The following is a 19,107-nucleotide window of genomic DNA, read 5'->3' on the forward strand; positions in this document are numbered from 1 at the left end:
CCATACTCATTTTACAGTTAAGTAACCAAGGTACAGATACACTAAGAGAAAGATGCAAAATAAACTAGGCATTGAAATAAACTGACATCTCTCTTGGGCTGTTGTTTCATACGTGCATATTGTCCATGCTGCCTCATCTCCGTACTGACATCCCTTGAGAGCTCATCAGTATGCTTTAGGCCACATCTTTTTCTCCTCCATGGTAGAGTTAGACGACATCATGGGAGGCACAGGAGCTCCCTGCGGAAGGGATCATTATGCTACAGACACTGTAACGGTTGGTGCAGGGCAGGGTTACAGGCGTGCAAGCTAGGCCCAGAGCTGCAGGGATGGTGGGACTTAACAGTTGCTCCTTGTTTAGTATGTAAATGTATATTCACCATATGGTCAGACTTTCTAAGGTTGTGGCAGTTTTTTGCTGTGTCTGTCTCAGCCAGGTGGTTGATGCCGTGTGTGAGAGAGAACTTGGCTGTGAAACAGTACTGACAAGCACCTTCCTTGCAAATACCACAAGGCACTGGTTGACACCGGAGTGAGGAAGACAAGAGTTAAAATATCGTCTGAGAAATTCCCTCATAGGGAATGACAGGAGAGGCAGACCTTTGCAGGGACAGCCTGTGGGGAGTGTGACTGGCCGGCCTCCGGCCTGGAGGCACTGCAGGGTGTAGGCAGCAAGTCATGAACAATCCCCTCCTCCTCCTCTTTTGCCAGTGGTGTGGGAGCTCGTTCTGCTCTGTGATTTTGCAGGTAAACAGGAGCTAAATTAGGGTGTGGAGGCTGAGCAAGGATTGAGGTAGCATGTGGTTTTCTGAGACACCTTAGCTGATCATGCAGTGCATTCTCTTGGCCTTGTGGTGGTTTGGTCTTTCTAGAAGCATGTTCAGAAAGTGTCCTCTCAACTGCAGGATGCTGACTGGAGAGGAGTCATCCTATAGCTAGAGCCTTTTGGCTTCCCGGGAGTTAAAAGAGACTTGGCATACTATATCCAGCTGGTGTAAATCATCATCAGATCAGCTGATGCTACTTGAAGATGCAGAGCATTGTTTTAACCCGCAGTTGGTTTTGTGTCCTGTTTTGTACTTTGTGGTGTGTGTCGGTGATGGTCTCGGGCCTTGAGTAGACATCACTCCACTTGAGTTTCCGCCAAATGTCCAGCCGTGTTTCCCTTCCAGCTCCCATCTCTTCCTATTTACTAGTGTCTGTCCAGCCTTCAGGAGTAGTGGCTCATACGAAGGTGAAAGGTAATGGACTTCATGGAGCCTCCTGTTTCATAATGGCTTTTTCTTTTTTCTTTTCCAGAGGGACGGATGCTCGTTCAGGACATCCCTTCCATCCCCAGCAGAGGGCACTTGGAGAGCACGTCTGATTTGGTTGTGGACTCCACCTACTACAGCAGTTTTTACCAGCCGTCCCTGTATCCTTACTATAACAACCTGTACAACTACTCCCAGTACCAAATGGCAGTAGCCAGTGAGCCTTCTTCAAGTGAGACAGGGGGTACGATTGTAGGGTCAGCCGTGAAAAACAGCCTTCGAAGCGTCCCGGCAACATACGTGCCAAGCCAGTCAGGAAAACAGTGGCAGGTATGATGTTACAGAGGCATTACACGGAAGAGTGAGGTGAACAATAAGCTGTTTCTTGGGCCTGATTCTGATCTCCTGTTTGCTGGTTTCATGGTGGTGCAAAACCAGAACCAGATTCCAGGGTGGCATTAGAACCCATGTTAGGAAGGTTAGATGAAATGGGTGGTTATGACGCAGCACAATGAAAGCAATGATAGAGATGTAGGTAGGTTGCCACAAGCACAGATAAAGGGCACCCACTTAATTTTATCTTCTGAGCTATGTCGTAGTAGGTTATGAGCTGTTTTCAGGAAAGCAGTCCAACTGAATTACCCAGCGTAGCATCCTGGGAGCTTCAGGTGTCATTTCTGAGAGGGTTTGCTCCTCAGGAATCTGTTCTTTTCCATCTTTCACATCCAAGGTCCTGAAGTGACTCAGGAGACCATGCTGTTGTGCAGTGGTTTGGTGGCAGTCAGTTGAATGTGACATGGCATGTTGCTAATGGTGTGTTCTGGCAGTGTCAGCTCCACGGCTTGCGCTTCAACTTGGGTAGTTCAGCTTACAGGCTGTGCCTGAGACGTTCACACCAGAGCTCTGTGTACTTCGTTAGGTAGGCTGTAAAACCAACCAAGCCCTCTCACTCTAGGACTTGATAATTGTAGCCTTCAACTCAGTACCAGTTGGAGACTGGAAGAAGGGGAAATCTGCCAAGGCAGGGATTCTTGGCAAAGTAAATCGAGCCATTTCAGTGAGCCTGAGGCTGTTTGGTCTTGGGCTGCAGTGGTGCTTTTCTGTCCGAGATGGACCTCGGGAGGCTATACCCTGAGAGGCTGCGTATGCTCGTGTCCCTTGTCTAAGGGCAGGAGAGGACAGACCTCTTCTGTAGAGCATCAAGAGAGAGCAGGCTGCCTTCTGCAAAGGCTGTGTGTGAAGCAATGAAAGATTAAATGTCCACCAAAACCTCCTGTCTGAAGGGAACGGGTGGGTCATCCCATTTGCTGACAGACAAGAGCAGTTCTGGCACAGGGACCAACTCTGAAAAGGGATTTTAACTTCTAATACCGAGGAGCTGAAACTAAGACTAGGGTGATTACAGTTATTGTAGCAGTCCACATCACCTTCAGTGAGGCTTTTCTATCATTAGATGCTTTTTTCATGGAAAGGTCCTTCTGAGAATGCAGAGGCCTCCTGGGGCAACAGCTGACAGGTCCATGAATTTTAAGATATGGCTTTAGAGCCGTATGCATTTAGTACTACGCCATGTCCCTTTTTCGTCATGAGTACAGCTGTATGAGGAAAAGAGCTGTCTCACTTCCTTCTGCTATGTGAGCCCACACCATGAGATCTTTCTTCTGTCAGTGTGTTAATAGGCTTCACCACAATCACCTTCAAATATGTGGAGGTACACCTTTTCAGTTAGGTTAGTTGATAGCATCCTCTCTAGCCACTGGATTTGATCACCAGACCAGGGGGACAGTTAGTCGAGGCAAGCTAGAGATAGGATTTCGTGTGTGGTAATGAGGTGGGGTGTCAGTGCTTTTTTGGCTTTTTCATTTTGGTTGATTGGGTTAACCTGGCACATCATAGCTGAGTATTTCAGATAGAAAGCTAATTCTTCTGAAGCTTTTGCAGTACCTAGCTTGTAAGAGCCTATTGCAGAGCTGATGCTTGGAAACACTGTCACAACACAAATGAGGGGCAGCAACATTTGTCTTGTGAAAGTAATGTTCTTGCAGGCTGCTAGTCCCACACTTCACCGTTCCTCCAGCCAGTAGAGAATTCTGTGATTTTACTTGCTTGGAAAAAGGAAAGTAAGTTACAAGTGTTGATTATCCTGGTGCGTAGTGTTTGAGGAAGAAGTACATGAGGGTATGTTAAACCTTAAAATGAAGATGGTGTCCTCTCGGTTCTGTTGTCATGTACTGTCATTTGAAACTAGACTCTATGTATAAGAAGTCTTGGCCTAGAGGGTCCATTGTCTCACTATGACATTGCCTGTTTCTTATGGGACTTTTGACACCCCTTCAAGAAATGAAAGCGATAATGTGTTTTCCATGCATTTTTCTCTTGGGGGTCTGCAGAATCTGTAACTAACTTCTGCTTAAGTGCCACTCAAATTAGTGGGATACTGAAGAGGTAATTAAGAGAAAAGAGGTGGTGATTGTCAAAAAGGACCATTTTCCTTCCACCAGCAGGCTCCAAGCAGTGGGTGTTCATTCCCATCTTGTGGCATGTATCATATGATTCTATTCACCTCCATGTGAATTTAGTGCTTTACCTCACCTAAGATTTTAAGTTCTCTTGGCCAAACCTTTTGGGATCTCTCAGTGCTGTTCTGATGAGATGTCTGTACAGAGAGACTAGAGGTAGTGCTTTCTGCCTGCAGAAGTGACATCTCCCCAGTTTCTAAATGGCATAAAACCAGGACCCACTTCTCCTGTTCAGTAGGGCAGAGTGTAGTTCAAGGTCAGTGTCAAGTAACTTAAAAGCTGTTTTTCAGAGGCTGATCTGCAGGAAGGATTGTTACTGCTGGAAGAGTTACGAATCACAGGGTTTGCATGCTGTTATGACAGCGTAGCATTGCACAAATAATCATAAAAAGTTCTAGTGAGCGCTAGACTAGATAATGTTTGATGGCAGTGTGTGCAGTGATGCCGAGGTTGTAAAACACTGTGTGGCACTGAAGATGGTTTGTTGTAAGGGGAGCGAGCTCTCAGCTGCTGCACGTGGTTAAACATTGATTCTGCGTGTGGAAGGTTACCAGCAAGGGAAGATCATAGAAATATAGTGTTAAATGTAGAAGGATGAATGAGTTTCTCTGTCAAGCATGATAAGGAGTTACAGGAGAGTTCCAAAGCATCATCCACAAAGAGGGACCAGACCTTGCTTACATCTTCAGGAGGTTTTGCTGGCAAACCTATGCAGGCTGATTCTCTCCAGAGGAAACATGTAGCTGTATCTACACAGGGATTTTTGCTGGACTGTGTGTACTGCCTGGGTTTGTTTTTTACATGCACAGGCTTTCTTAACCAGTCTTCCAGTATGAGTGAGTCTGCTCATGTGCCTGGTAGTGCTGTAACTGTTTTGATCAAGATTTTTGATTTTTGCTTCTTTACCAAACTCATAGCTGTGCTGTGCCTGCTGTAACCAAATCAGGGCAGCTTGCTAAGCTGTGAGCTCATAGGAGACTTTCTTTGTTGGTATAAGTCACCCATGTGCTGACTGGAAGATATACTCGTTTAAGCAGTGTAGACAAGACCTCTGCCTTTTCCAGGCTGTGTTGGTGGAGGCTTGCTTGTCCTAGCATAATTGTAACCACACAAGGAGAATTGCATACTTAAAGTAAGATAACTTATGGATGCAGACAAGGCCATGAGCAGCCCTGCTGTCTGCTGTTTCAGAATTTAGGGAGCAAGAGAGAAAAGCCAGGGAGGAAACATGTGAGTGTGTGTGGGATGGGTTGAGGATTAATGCATCATTGAGCCTTGGCAAATAAACTGAATCACTGAATCTTTAATGTAGATTAATGTCAGATTTCATTAGTCTTTGTTCTTTGCAGAGGCTCGTGTACTTGAGTGGATTCATGGAGGTGCAAATTTTTTAGATATTTCTGCATAGATTTTGTTCTTTTATATACAGTTGTCCCATAAGCTGTATCCATCATGATTTGATAAGCATAATGAAAGCGATAGTCTTGGGTGAGACCCCTTCAGTCATTTATATTTTGCTGCTTTTGCCAGCTCTAAGGCAAGTAATCAGGTATGTCTGGTATTGCACTTGAAGAAAAGACAAGCTTAGGTCGGAGAGGAAAGGTAGCAGATGTGGTGGTTACTGTGCATCTCCTTTCAGTCCAGTTCTGAGTGAGCATCTGGAACCTCCCTTGAAGCTCTCATAATTGTTCATTACAACAGGAATTTATGTGCATTCAATCCAATTAACAGTTAAATGAGTTCACCAACGTTAGCGCGGCAAGTCAGAGCATGCTGGTATACAGTGGAAGCTGGTGCTTCTGAAACTGGTCTCACTGCAACCCGCTTAGGGACAGCAATTGCAAAATGATGGGGTGACTGCAACCTTTTCTACAATAACAAAAGTAAAACCTGGATGAATACATCCGAGTCTAATCAGTTTTAGTTCTCCAAGCTGTCAATGAAACTGCTGGCCTGTGACCCACAGCATAAGGATAATCGGGACTCCTTGTGAGTCGGCGTCCCCCCCCAAAAGTGTTAAAACTCTTCTGGTTCCTAGAGCGGGACATTAAAAATCTGCAAGTTGCAGAATGTGCCCCCACACCTAGGAACCAGTGGCTGTGTTTTCTTTGTTACTCTGATAACTCCAGGGATCCTGCTTCAGAGAAACGTTAAGGCTGGCCAGGAGGTTTTGGACAAATTTCAGAATATCATGTAATTTCTGTTTCATGCTCTGAGCTGTTTTTTCCCTTCCTGCCTTCCTACCTACCTTCCTTCCTTCCTTCCTCCCTCTGTCCCTCCCTCCTTCCCTCCCTCCCTCGTTTCCTTCCTTCCTTCCTTTTCCAAAACTTCAACTTTTTGGTTCTTTCCTTAAACCTGTTTAGAGCTAAAACCTGAAATAATTGTTGGTGACAGTCGGACTGAGAAATTTGAACTAATTTTCTGATACGGGAATTATATTTACCATTTGGAAGTGAAATATTTAGCATTACTGACGTAGGAAACTGGTTTTTAATGATTTCTTAAAAAGTAGCAGACATAGAAAACTGTCTTACTAAATTCATAAAAGTGTGGCTGTGATAGGGTAGCTAACAGTTTGAACTCTTAAGAATATCTGCTTGCTAGTAAAAAAGATCTTTTCACCTTCCACAACCTGTTTCTAGTTTCTGGCACAGTGTTTCTTCCAATAAGCCTGGCCTTCTTACAGAAATGTGCGGTCTGACTCTCCAAAAATAGGTGTAAGATGTGTAAAATATGTGTGTGTGTATAAATATATACACATTGTGCGAGTCACCTGACACAATCCTGATTTTATGTGTAAGCAGTGTATTATATACTGTATTCATAACATACCCTTCACACTACAGATTTATGCTAAAAGTATCCTAATGTTTCTGACAGCTCATGTGTGACATGAATGCAATCCATATTTCTTGGAGGAGCTAATCTAAGCGGTTTATTTTCCGATACTGCTGATAGGGCTATATCTCTAGGTGTCACCGCAGTTGAGATTCTGATGGTAACATATTGTTTATGGGTCACTGCCTTTGTCTAAAAGAATAGGTTGGAACAGAATAGCAAAGGTTAATTAAGTTTGTCTATCAAGGAGGGACAGATATAGATGTCTCTTGTATTTTCTGTGCTAGAATCAAAGTAAATCAAGGCAGGGTATCATAGACTCATTTTTTCATTGTGCTGGAAAATATGCTTAGCTGGTTTTAGGAACAAAACAAAGCCACCTTGGGCAGTGCGAGTGCAGCAGTAGTTGTGAGGGGTCAACTCATGGGCAGTAACGTTGCAAGGTGGGAGAGTGGCAGCAACCCTGGTTCACAGCTGGGAAAACTGAGGCAGGGAAGTGTTAAGTAACTTACCCACGATCACACAGCCTGCAAGTGACAGAGTGGAGATTCCTGATGTCTAGGTTTCCACTCTGGTGCCCAGCAGATGCCTTCTTGCCACATGCCAAAAGCCGACCTCTGAATTCTGTTGTTTGCAAACAACAACACATAAATGCAAGATGAAATTTTATGCCCCCTAAAGCTGGTGTTATTTTTAAGATCAAGGGAGAAGGAGGAGGCTATGTTAAAACTTTTAACAGGGTTTCTTGGTGTTTCCGTAATGACTGGGTTTGTTTTAAGACAGCTGTTGGTGAGTCATAGGTGAGACAGAGGGATGGAAAGCCTGGGTGAAGTGATTTGGCTGAGATCACGTGGCACACCAGTGACAGAGCCGAAGGATAGTACTTTGAGCTCCTCTGTTGCTCTGAATTTTTCGCAGCCCTTGTCACCCAGGTTTAGCATTCTCAACGTCCTCCTACTTGTCCTTTTTGGGACATGGGATCCATAGTCAGGATCAACTGCAAAATGTGAAGCTGCTGCTAAAAGTAACACTGGCTTGCTTGCAAGGAGATTGCAGCTAGCAGCTTCTGCAGATAAAAGAATTTGCTGGATGATGTTTTGTCTGAATAAATCCTCTGGGAATGGCAAGACCATTTTCTAGTCTCTGAGGCTGGAAGAAGTGAGCCAGCACTCGTACCTGCCTTGCATCTCTTCTGTCTATGGCTGGCCATCTCCTCTCCTCTGCGCTTCGTCCATGAAGAGGATGGTTATGCAGATGTTGTCAGGAGCTTGGAAAGAGGAGCTGGCCTTTATGTTGCCCTTCCACCAGCTGTTGAGAAAGCTTTTTCACCGGAATGGTCGGAACTGATGCAAGAGCATTTCCTTTATGCTTCCCTGGCTTCTGCTACATGTTCTGTCACTGTTGGGCACTGCTGTAGGGCTGCACTGACTGTTGTGCCCAGTGACAGACAAATCCTGCTTCCATCTTGCTTGTTTGTGGACGAGCTGTAGCTGACTCTTGATTCCCCATATTGGCTTTACAAGGGAACGGGGAAAGAATTTCTGCTGTGTGCATGGTCTTTTAATTGGGCCATATTTATTTGTTCATGAGTTATAAGCATCCCACTGTTGCTTGCAGTACATCCTTTAAAAAGTTGCTGAGTGTGCGCTGTGTTGTACAATTTAGGGGAACCTGTAAATGTTGAATGTGCTTCTCCGATGATCTGTGTCTCCCACTGAAGTCGGCGCGGTACTTGGTGAATCAGTCCTGCAGCTGGGGCAGGGCACGAGCGGTGTGTGGCTGAAAGGGGATGCACTGTAAGTGGGCAACTCAGGTGTTCAGCTCAGGAGCTCAGCTTGCTCTCTGCAAAGAGCAAGGGCATGCCCTTCCCTTCCACAGTACTTCCTCAGCTAAAACATGCCTTATTTTTATGGCCCATAGCCTGCAGTGATACAAATGAGAGTGGCCTGTGGGTCTGTCCCAGCCCTTGCCTGTCTTGGCCTCGCTGTAGGGCTGGAAGGGGTCAGGGAGGCAGGATAAGACACCAAAGGGCCAGGCATCTCCTCCTGTGATCCCCGCATGACACCAGCATTCCCCTAGGACAGGACTCAGTGAAGGATCCCGAACCTGGCACCCAGCTGCAGCGTTTGGAAGGCCGAACTGCCCCGTCTTGGAAATAATCTGAATATTCTAGGCGATCCCCAGGGCTGTTTTTATCTCCCTTTCTGGCGCCCAAAAGTGTGCAAGGACTCTCCAGAGCTGTGGGAGTTAGTACAGAGAAAATGCCCCTTCTCATGGGGTAATGATCTCCTAAGCCCCCTTTTTAATACAGCGCTAAGGTCAAGAATTTTTATGACTGGTTATTTTTTTATTGTTACTGTAAAATAGGATTGCTAAGCACTATAAAAAGGAAACCTTATGGTTCAGATTTACTGCGGTGTGTATTCTAAACAGTTTAATAAAACAAAACCAAAAGCTTTTAGATTTTCTTCAGCGGTTAATACACAGCATATTCTTTGCAGAGCCAAGCCTCTGGCTGTCGGTCGAACTGTGGTTCATAGACGTGGTGTGGGTAATAAGATTATAAAACATGTCTCTTGCTAGCCAGCTACCACACACTAATAATAATAGTAGTAATAATTCATTGCATCCAGAGATTTTAGGTGAGTTGTTTTTTTAAGAAATGGAGAAAAACCCTAAAAAAAGATTTGAAAGGAAACAGGTCACTGCATGCACTCTACAGGGAGAGGAAACATGCACGTGATTGTTTCAGTGCCAGGGAGTGATCCCTCCATTTTGTTACAGCTGAAATAATACTGTCTCCTGCAGACGACCTTTTCTCAGTTGTACGCATGCACACGTGCACTTGCACAAGGGAGAGGTAGAGATGTGAGGACGATGGATGCTGCTCACAGGCCTGCCCTGCCAAGGGAAGGAAGATGATGTGTGCAAAATGGCAGGCAGGGAGGAGTTTGCTAACTTTTTTTCCCCAGTACTTCTAGAGCTGTTGAGCTCTGCAGATATGCAGATTCAAAATGGCCTTTGGACTGAACTTTTAAATATTTTTTATTGCTAATTCATAATTACAGGGCAGCCCGGGTTTTTTTTGAGGGTGTCTATGCAAAGCACAGATGTCTCTTTCCAAGAGGAGACTGCCCTTTTTCAGAACAGCAGAGGGGACATCAGTGGCTCTTTCGAGCTCGGGCTTCCTTGGGATGACACATTGCATTTTTTTAAAGAGCAATTTACTATTTATCATGGATGAAACTTTGGTGCATGTTGAATGTTTTCTGCATGCATAGGATGCTGATGGTAGAAAAATCATCTTTAAAGTATTGCTTTAACTTACAATAGAAAAACTCTTACTTTCATGGACTAAAAGCGTGTCCTGCCGATCCCTCAGTACATGTGCAAATACGTGCAACTGTGCTGCTGTCAGAAGACGGGCAGAGGTGTACTTTGCTTCCTGTGAATGGCCGCCACTCTCTCCTGGCACTTAATCTTGCTGCAAACCTAGGTCCACATGGAAAGCAGGATGTTGCCCTCTGCCTCAGAAAGCACCAGCAGTATTTTGTGTGACTTAAGCCACATTATTTCCAGCTAGGTATACTAAAATGAATATTGAATTATGAAGGAGACCCCTGGAAAAGAAGGGGTGACTGCATTCTGGCTGCTTTACTGGAAGGTGCCAGTGGCTCCCTCTGCCAGGACCAGACCCTGTCGCATCTGGGACAGCAGGTTCACCCCCTGCCTCCGCTGCTCCCTGGGTCAGAGCTTCGCAGCCTGGGACGGGCTGAGGAGTGGGGCTCCACGTGCAGCTGGCTGGCACACGAGGGAACTGCAGTGGAGCGGGCAGAGCTCCTCTAACTGAGGTGAGACGCGGCCGAAAAGGCTGTCAAGCACTTCTGCTCGCAACGAGAATGCCTAATGGCATAGCTGGACATGCATAGCTGTTGGCACTGCTACGTTTATATCTAGTACAAAAGTGATATTTTTTGTCTGTCCGGAAGCCTTCCATATTACAATCATTCAGTGCCCAACAGACTTAAGGAGACCAGGTAGTGTTGCCTTTCCTGTTGAAAATCTTAATCTTGTGAAGTGTTTAGCTGCATTTTTTGGAGCGCTGTAGCCACGTTACATTGTAGGGCTTTGGAATGAATAATAGTAGATGGTAGTTCTTTCATAGAACAAAAAATTAAAAAAAGCATTACCACCTCTCTGAGGACATCAGTTTGGGTTATTTCAGGGCATTGGAGTAGGATAAACTTTGATTTCTGAGTGCTGCCAACTTTTCTTCAGGCTGCGGGAGGGAGAAGGGGTTGTCTGGTGGACACCGTGCTGACACAGTGGACCGGCTGGCTGGTGTTCAGCTGTGGCTCCACTACAGGCTTCTCACGTAGTCTGTCCACAACTTGGTTTCTCGGAGTAAATTGAAAATATTTTTCCATCTCACTGGGTTCTAAGAAGAGTGATGTGTTTGTGTGCATGTGTCACTGCTCAGGTGCTGTGGAGCATGTCCCAAGTGAGTTGGTCAGTAGGACTGTCCTCCTTAGCCACCCCATAGGTCCCTAGCAGAGGAGTTACCAGCAGTCTGAGACGGATTAGTCTCTGGGGAGGGGAAGGGACTGGGTGGGCACTTCACCTCTGACACTGGCTGGGTGCGTGCAGTTGAAGGGATCTGGAAAGCTTCCTGTGGTGTTATCTGTGCCGTCAGCAGAGGACTTGCCAGGAAGCTCCTTGCAGTGAAGGGTACGCGCTTGTGTGCCAGATGCAGCTTCACCTGAGGTAAGATAAATCAGCCATAGGTGTGCTGGTGCTGCTGCTGCTGCTGCTAGGTCACATCCCGTACCATGCCAGCTCACCTGTAGCTGAGTGGTGTGGGCACGCCGTGAGCCAACCAAAGTAAAACTCCAAGTCCAGCATGTCAGGATTTTACTTCCCATCCACCCCCCGTGACCTCCTTTAAAGCCGTGTGCATGTGGGGCAGCTGGGTGCCCACGTGGTGCTGAGGCCCAGCTTTCACAGGCTTGTGCTTGTCTCTGCAACAGGTGAAGAGCATGGAGAGCTGCCACGCCGTCAGTGCCCAGTACCGCATGTGCTCCTACTACCCACCCGCTTCCTACCTGGGACAGGGGGTTGGCGCTCCCACATGCCTCCCCCAAATCCTGACGTCTGAGGACATCCCCTCCTACTCAGAGTCGAAAGCAAGAGGTAAGTGCACCTACTGGGGTGTCTGGGACCGCCTTGCCTTGGGGCGGGCACCCAGGAGGTGTGTGGATTGCTGCTGAGGAGGAAGCTAGGCATCAGAAAGTAGGTATTTACAAGATGGTGGCTGTTTTCTGGGAGGCTTGTAGAGCGGTGGCAATGTAGGGCTGTTACTGTACAGTAGCACCAGCTTGTTCTTCGAAGTAACATGGTTCAGGAGCGCAGTTGGGTGTACCTTTCTGCGCCTGTGTATGTCTCTAAGTTGTACGAAGAGTCGCTTGAGGTGCCATCTTTGGTGCTCACCACATGGCTCCCTCACAGGAACAATTATCTTTGCCCCAACCACAGAATTATCTTTCCTATCTTCTCAGAAATGCTGTCTGTGATTTTTTGCACAGGCCTCCCACTGAGCCTTTGCTGTCCTACTTTATGAACCACGTGTGGGAACTATTCTTGCATCCCCATCATGTCGTGAAGCCCTTTGCAGGCTTGCTTCCTTGTTTGCTTTCAAACTCATCATGCCATTTTACTTAACTTAAAACTACTGCAGATAAATTTTTCTTTTCATATCCAGTGTTTCTTTGCTGTCCTAAGGATTACTATAATCTGCAATATTTTTCAGGAAAGCCTTGATGAATTTACCCTGTGGTTTTGACAGTGTTTCTCGCTTTCATGTTCACTTGCTCTGTTAGCAGGTAGCATGCACACACAGGCGTTAACGTGGCCCTGTCGGAGTAGACCAGCTCCACTGAGCTGTTTCCCTGTCCCTGGAACGGGACAGTAACTGATGCTAGAGAAACAAGAAGAGAAACAGAGAAAGAGTAGGGTGATCCCACTTCGTATGTCCAAAATCCTCACACTTCTACAGCATTGAAAGGTGTCCTGAGCTGTTGATTGCCTCTGAACCACCATTTCAGTTACCAGCAGCAGACATGCACTCTGTCAATTGTGCTAACCCTTCCATAAGCTTTTCACAATTTCTGCCTCTCTGTAGCAATCAATTAATTTGGCAGTTTAATCTTGTATCGTCTATGGGCAGTATTTCTTTTTGTTTAATTTACACCTGCCAAATCTGGGGCGGGGGGCGGGGGGGGAAGGTTCAGAGTCACACCACTAGCAACAGCGTCCATCCTCATTTGCTTCTCTGAAGCACTTCTACATTGAATTTAATCTTCTCCTCTTCATATGTGGTGGAAGGATGTATGTTGTGTAGGTTCCATAATTGTTTTCAGTCATGGCTTTTCTGTGGTTCATGTCCTGGTGTCTGTTGCATTTGTGTTGTGGTGAAAAATGTGGTGGCTGTGCCATGACAGGACCTTAAGGACTCAAATGAAGTTTTGGAAGGTGAGGTGTGCATAAAGTCATACCTGTGGCTGGTGTAAATCAGCACTGAGCCCTTGAATTCAGTAACTCCAGAATGATTTATGCTGAGGAGGTGGCTGCTCTTTCAGAGTGGCTGTTTGCTGAAAGTCTTCCAACTAAGTATGACGTATCAGATAGATGAGGAAACAACATGTGGTGTGATGAAACCTTAGACTTTTCCTCCTCCAGTAGTTTTAAATAGCTTAGAGAAATTAGTGATCCTTGGTTCATTTTCCTTCTCTTTTCTTCAGTTTTATTTTCATCCTTCTTCTGTTACCACCATTGAACAGTGACATCTTCCTTTCTGCCCATTGGTTGGAGAAGCAGGTGGCTTTATGCTCAACTGCAGTTGACACTTTTTTCTTGCATCCATCACTACTAACTCACTAAGAAGTCTTACCAGTCAAGCGTTCTTACAAATAGACAAAAGACCTTGTACCTTTTGTTCCGAAATGCACTTCAGTAATTTTTCATCACTCTAGAAAAAAGTTGTGCGTAATGTGCCACTGATTTTTAAACTGCATAAATACTGTATTTTCAATAATCCCTGACTGCTTCTCCAGACAGTATTCCGCACACAGATATTGTTCCCTAAGTTACACCATCAATCAGAAACCGACAAGCAGTGAGATGTAATTTACTGAGATCAAACAGCATTTTCCAGACTCTGAAGAAGTGTTTTTCCATAGCAGGGAGCAAGTGGGTGAAAGAGGCACAAATATTTTTGTGAAAAACATGGAACATGTGGGCAGGACCATACCCATTTAATAGGCTTCTTAGAAGCATCTTCTTTTTCATTATGCATGTTTTTGGAGGAGATGACTGCTTTTACTTTTTCCATCTACAGAAAAAATAATATTCTCAGGCTGTTAGTCGATGATTTACACTCCCATGACGTTTTTCTTCTGGTGCTTTTCACAGTCCTCAGAGGGGTTGAGGTTTTTTGCCTCTTTATTGTCATCTGTGTGAGTGCTGAGTCAGCCAGCAGACTGTGAGCGATGGATCCTGCATCTTAGAGAGGGTTGTCCATTCCCCCAAGGTGCTGACTACCCGTGTTGCAAGTGCTGTCTCATACAAAAGACACATTCTTACGCATTTCTCCAGTGATTGTTGGGCTGAACTTTCTATACAATGCCTGACTGCTTTGTATGAAGACTGGTGACATGTTTCTGCAGGGTTAGTTGTTGCTGCTTGCTAAAGACAACTATAGTTCGTGTCTTAAATAATATTTTACTCCTTCCTTTTCTGCGGTTCAAGTGGTGACCATGCTCAGAGACTTGTTTTCTTTCTAGGAGTACATGTTCATAGGTTTTAGGTCCAGAAGGGGACATTAGGATTATCTAATTTTACTTGCTGTATAATGCAGACTGTAAAACTTCACCTAATAGCTCCTGCAGCAAGCCCCTAACTACTTTATTTAAGATCTATGTGAAGACTTACGTATTGTTAATCCAGAAGTTTTACAGGAAGGTAAGAGTATGTATAGAAGAGAAACAGATCAAAATAAAAAACTCACTTTGCAGGCAAGTTTTCAAATCATTGGAAATGTATCTTTAACAAAAATGGTTATTAAATTCCCAAGCACAAATCTGAGATGGTCTTAGAACACATGCAGTCTATTACCCACACTTCAGTTGTAACTTCTGTTTTATAGAGGTTTTGCCAGTTCATATATTATCTCAGTTAGTATTTCAGTCAGACTATTTCATTAGTTTTGTTCTGCTAAGTTAACTGCATGCTTAGACCAGTTATCTTGGAAGGGAGGAGAGATGAGCTAGCAGACCACTGATTTACACTTTGTTTCTATGAATGGTGTGAAGTTCTCAGGAAGCTTCTGACATTTGTACATGAGGTCGTACCGTGTTACAGTGTGTTGCATATAGTAATGGGCTGACATTTTCTGAATGGCAAAGCACCATCCGTCAACCTTCTTGCAATTTGAAGTGGTTCTAAGTAAAATGGTTTTGCTTCCAACTGAGCACAGCTGCTGTCCTTCCAGCTGAAACTGGAAAAAAGGGTGAGAAAAAGAAAAACCAGTGACAAATGGCAAAAGGATGTTTTCAGAGGACTGTCTTATATCACCAGGTTGTAAGTTTTATATAATAATTTCTAGGTAGGAGAGGGATTTTGTACTCTGGACTTTCTAAGGATTTTTCCTCTCTTTTTTTCTGCAAGAGCAATGAGAGGAAAAGATGTATGAGAGATTTTTATCAATCCCTGTTCCTGCAAAGCATACTTTAAGACATGTCTGTCTTTTGGAAAAAGCCAAGCTGAGACATCCTTGTGCAAGAAGTGGAGGAATTAGAATGGATCACATGTCCAAAAGCCAAATGCCTTATTCCCATAGATTTCCCATAGAAAAAAAAAAATCTTTTTTTTCTTCTTCTCTTTTTGAAAGGAGACTCTTTCAGGACTGACTCACTGCCCAGAAATGGATAGCACCTTCTACTGATTTGGAATCAGCCCCACCTGCACTTAGATTTGTGAAATACCTGCACAAGACCTTAGTTTGAGAGAGCAAGAAATCACATGTTTAGATCAGGTCTGTGTGCCTTGCTTTGGGTCCTGTTTCCACTGAGTACAAGTTGAGCATTTACTTATCTGCGTGGAAGTGTTTTCCAGGTTTGGGATAGTGGCAGAAAAATTTAACGTTCAAATAGAAGAATACAAAGGAGAAACATCCCTGTTATTTGCAGACACCTTTGATTTTAAAGTAGTTACTTTGTCTTAAAGTTGGCATGGAATAAAACCTGCTCTTTGCCATTATTATGTGAAATTTTGAGATAACTATTCTGTGTGTCTGTTCCCGTGGTGAAGGAGATGGCTTGCAGGTAGAATGTTGCTCTAGCTGCTGAATGGATTTGAATTTTTATTTTCCTGTCTTAAGTGTCAGGATAGTTGGAAACACAAGTAATGAAGCACTGGAGCAGTGCTGTATTTGCAGCTTGAACATAAAGCAGGAGCCTGAAACTCCTCCCAGACACAAATAAGAAAACCTGATATAAAATGTTCCATTTTGATACGGAAAAGCTCAACAGTTTTGTGTAAATCAGCAAATACCATTTTATGAAGGAGAACATTTCTGGTAACAGGTTTTTTGTCAGCAGACTAGCTTCCAACACTTTTAAAACATTTTCTCACAGTCCTTTCTAGAAGTTAAATAACTGGTATCCCCATTTTTACAATTGTGGAAATGAAGGCAGCACAGACTTTTCTAGGGTCTGCGTTTAAGGACTCACCCTTGCAACTCTCTGCTTGGTGCTGTATGGAAAACAGTGCTGAGCCATTGGAGAAGCCCACCCAAACTGGAGGAGCTCTGTGAAGAGCCTTTTCCAGTGGTTTCACAATCAAGGGCGTGTTGGAAACAGTCTCCCTGCTTAAGACAAAAAGTTTCATTTTGACAAAAGCATTGCTTGAGTGTAAGGAATTCTGTGTGCACCAGATACACGCACAAGAGGCTGGATGTTTCTTTCAGACTGGGTTACTGTGCGCCAAAGTTAGGTCCTTTTTTTGAGGTTTCCTCAGTATAGTATTTTTGCATGAACTTGTGCCCTTGAAATGCCACGTGAGATAAGAGTAACGCTCCAGAGACACAGGTGGCATCTGACTGTAGGATCAGAGAGGTCAAGGACTTCTGATACGCGAAAGGTCTTGGAGGCCATGTCCTCGAACCTGAACTGCTTTCTGCACGCATTCAGGTTACACAGACGGTACTGCAACAAAGCAGGCTGGTTTGGCATGGCTAGGAAATTACCCCAAGGAGGAAAAAAAAGCCTTACATCTGTCTGCTCTTTATTTGCAGCCAGGTAAGATGCGCTGACAGAGCTATGCTAAAAAAGCACTTAGGAAGTAGGACACAATAGTAGAAAACAGGCCAAATTCTCCTCCATCTGTGGGCTAAAAACAGTCCATGTAAGCTAAAGAGTAGCTGTTTCAGTCCCAAGGGGTCCGGCATTCTCCTTTTCTGCGCACCTCTTCAGTAGAGCATCCGCAGAAGTACATCTTGATTTTGGAGGGGTTTCAGCAGCAGAGTATGTGAGAAGGGTAACGTTTTGCTCCTAGAATTCATACAGCTCAACAATATCTAGCTTGTGTGTTTTGTGTGTGTGTGTATCTGTGCATCTTTTGCTTAAAAAGTGACCTCTATTCAAGAATATGCTATCCTTAGTTATGAAAGAGCAAGCAGCGTTTGCTGAAAGCCTGAGACTATTTTCCACTAATTATCCATCTTACATCAAATTTTTAGAAGTAAATTTTGGAATAAGACAAAAGAGGAAAGGAAGGGGTAGTAAACTAAACCTACAGATTTTGAACAGTCAGTTCAAGTGGGTCACTTCATCTTTGCACAACTGTCTTTCTGTGTGTTCTCATTGCTGCTACTTACAGTCTCCAATGGCTGTGCTGTGTGTGGCTTCCCTTAGGCCCTCATTACAGGGACGGTGACCACATTTTATACTGCACTTCTGCGAGCCTTAGTTTACATTGCTGGTTGTGCATGTGCATGGCAACATTTTACAGATGTCTTTAGGCAGGTACCCATTTAACATGTCATTTTCATTTTGAATAAAAAGTTGAATTTGGGGCTTAGCTGACTAGGCAGTTGTTGGACTAGGGGATTTTTTTTATCTTTTAAACCAGGCAAGTTGCTAACCCTGACTTTTGACATTCTTACTCATACTTTATCATTTCATTAGCTGTAACAGCAGCTATCAAAATACATTTGAGAATGTGAGGCATATTCAGTGTAAGCTCCAGTAACTCATTTCTCTGTGTACTGAACTCTTTTTGTAAATTATTGGTCTATGTTCTATATGAGGTTGGATTGGTGAAGATTTGACCAATGTTAAAAAATAAAGTCTGAAGGGAATTCCTGAAAAGAAACTAATTTAAGCATTTGCTTACATTCCATTCTGCTTCAGTTTTCCTGATTAAAAGGCTCATTTTAGTAGTTTCTTCTCTAAATGCAACCTTTATGTTATGCTCACTCAAAAGCACACAGAAATAAAATAATATGTGCAGCAAAGGAACTTTTCATTGGACAATTGCAGAATTACAGGTTTGATTCATGAGTTTACTGATTCACGACTTTTGCCGATTCATGCCAGGGCGGCTGATGAGCCCTCGCTGTTTGCTGTGGGGGAAGCAGCAGGCCCTGCCGCAGAAGCAGCTGAACAAGCTGTATTTTTCATTGTTTTCCACCAAATCTCTTTTTGTAGAAATGTAGATACTTCTGGACTGAGGCCTTAGCATCCTCTAGGAGGAATCCAAAGCTCTCATGAAAACTCTGTGTGAATGCTTTCATTTGTTGGTGCCGTAGCAAGAGAGAGTGGCACAGCCTGAACCCTCAGGGGATGCCAATGGGACTCCATCCACCCACACTGCCAAAACTACATCCACCCAGAAGGGAGTCAGCCCAGACAGTTGCTAAGAAGTCAAAGAAAGGTTTTTTTTTCACAGGATACGTTTATCCATACTGTAATATTTTGTGTGGATCAAAGGGTGCAGGGTTTTTGAAATTCAAGCCTGCATGCAGGCATTGGGTTCGTAAAACAGGGCTTTAAGGAAATCCTTCTATTCTGAGGACAGTCAAATCAGCATTACGGTAGGCTGTGGCAGGTGCAGACCCAAAGCAATACATTTAAACCTACTGCCAAAATCTCAACTTTTTTGAATTTTCTTCTATGAAAAGAAGTTCCTGGTGTCCCATCAATCCTGATCTGAAAATGACCGGTTTTGATGCACACCCTTCGCTCTTGCTGGCCCTCGCCGAGGATGCAGCAGAGAGCAGGCACCAGGGCGAGTGATGGCACCTTGACAGGACGCTGCAGAGCGCACGTGGCAGTGCTGGGTCGTACGCTGGGCGTCAGCATCTCTCTGCAAGCCCTGGCCGGAGTGCCGTCCTGGGATGAGTAATGGCTCTGTTTGCTTTCCCTGGACACCTTCCCTCTTTC

The 19,107-nt window shown here is 44.5% G+C and overlaps 1 protein-coding gene across 1 annotated transcript; it reads left to right on the forward strand.

The window, feature by feature from the left end:
- Positions 1-1,147: 1,147 nt before the first annotated feature.
- DMRT1 (doublesex and mab-3 related transcription factor 1) lies at positions 1,148-11,800 on the forward strand (the record flags this gene model as incomplete). Its single annotated transcript, XM_009702518.1, has 3 exons — positions 1,148-1,241; positions 1,300-1,583; positions 11,638-11,800. Coding segments are annotated over exons 1-3 (541 nt in total), but the record flags the coding sequence as incomplete, so codon positions are not given.
- Between the last annotated feature and the right edge of the window lie 7,307 nt (positions 11,801-19,107).

Source organism: Cariama cristata, unplaced genomic scaffold, assembly GCF_000690535.1.
Source record: "Cariama cristata isolate BGI_N322 unplaced genomic scaffold, ASM69053v1 scaffold17536, whole genome shotgun sequence".
NCBI lineage: Eukaryota > Metazoa > Chordata > Aves > Cariamiformes > Cariamidae > Cariama > Cariama cristata.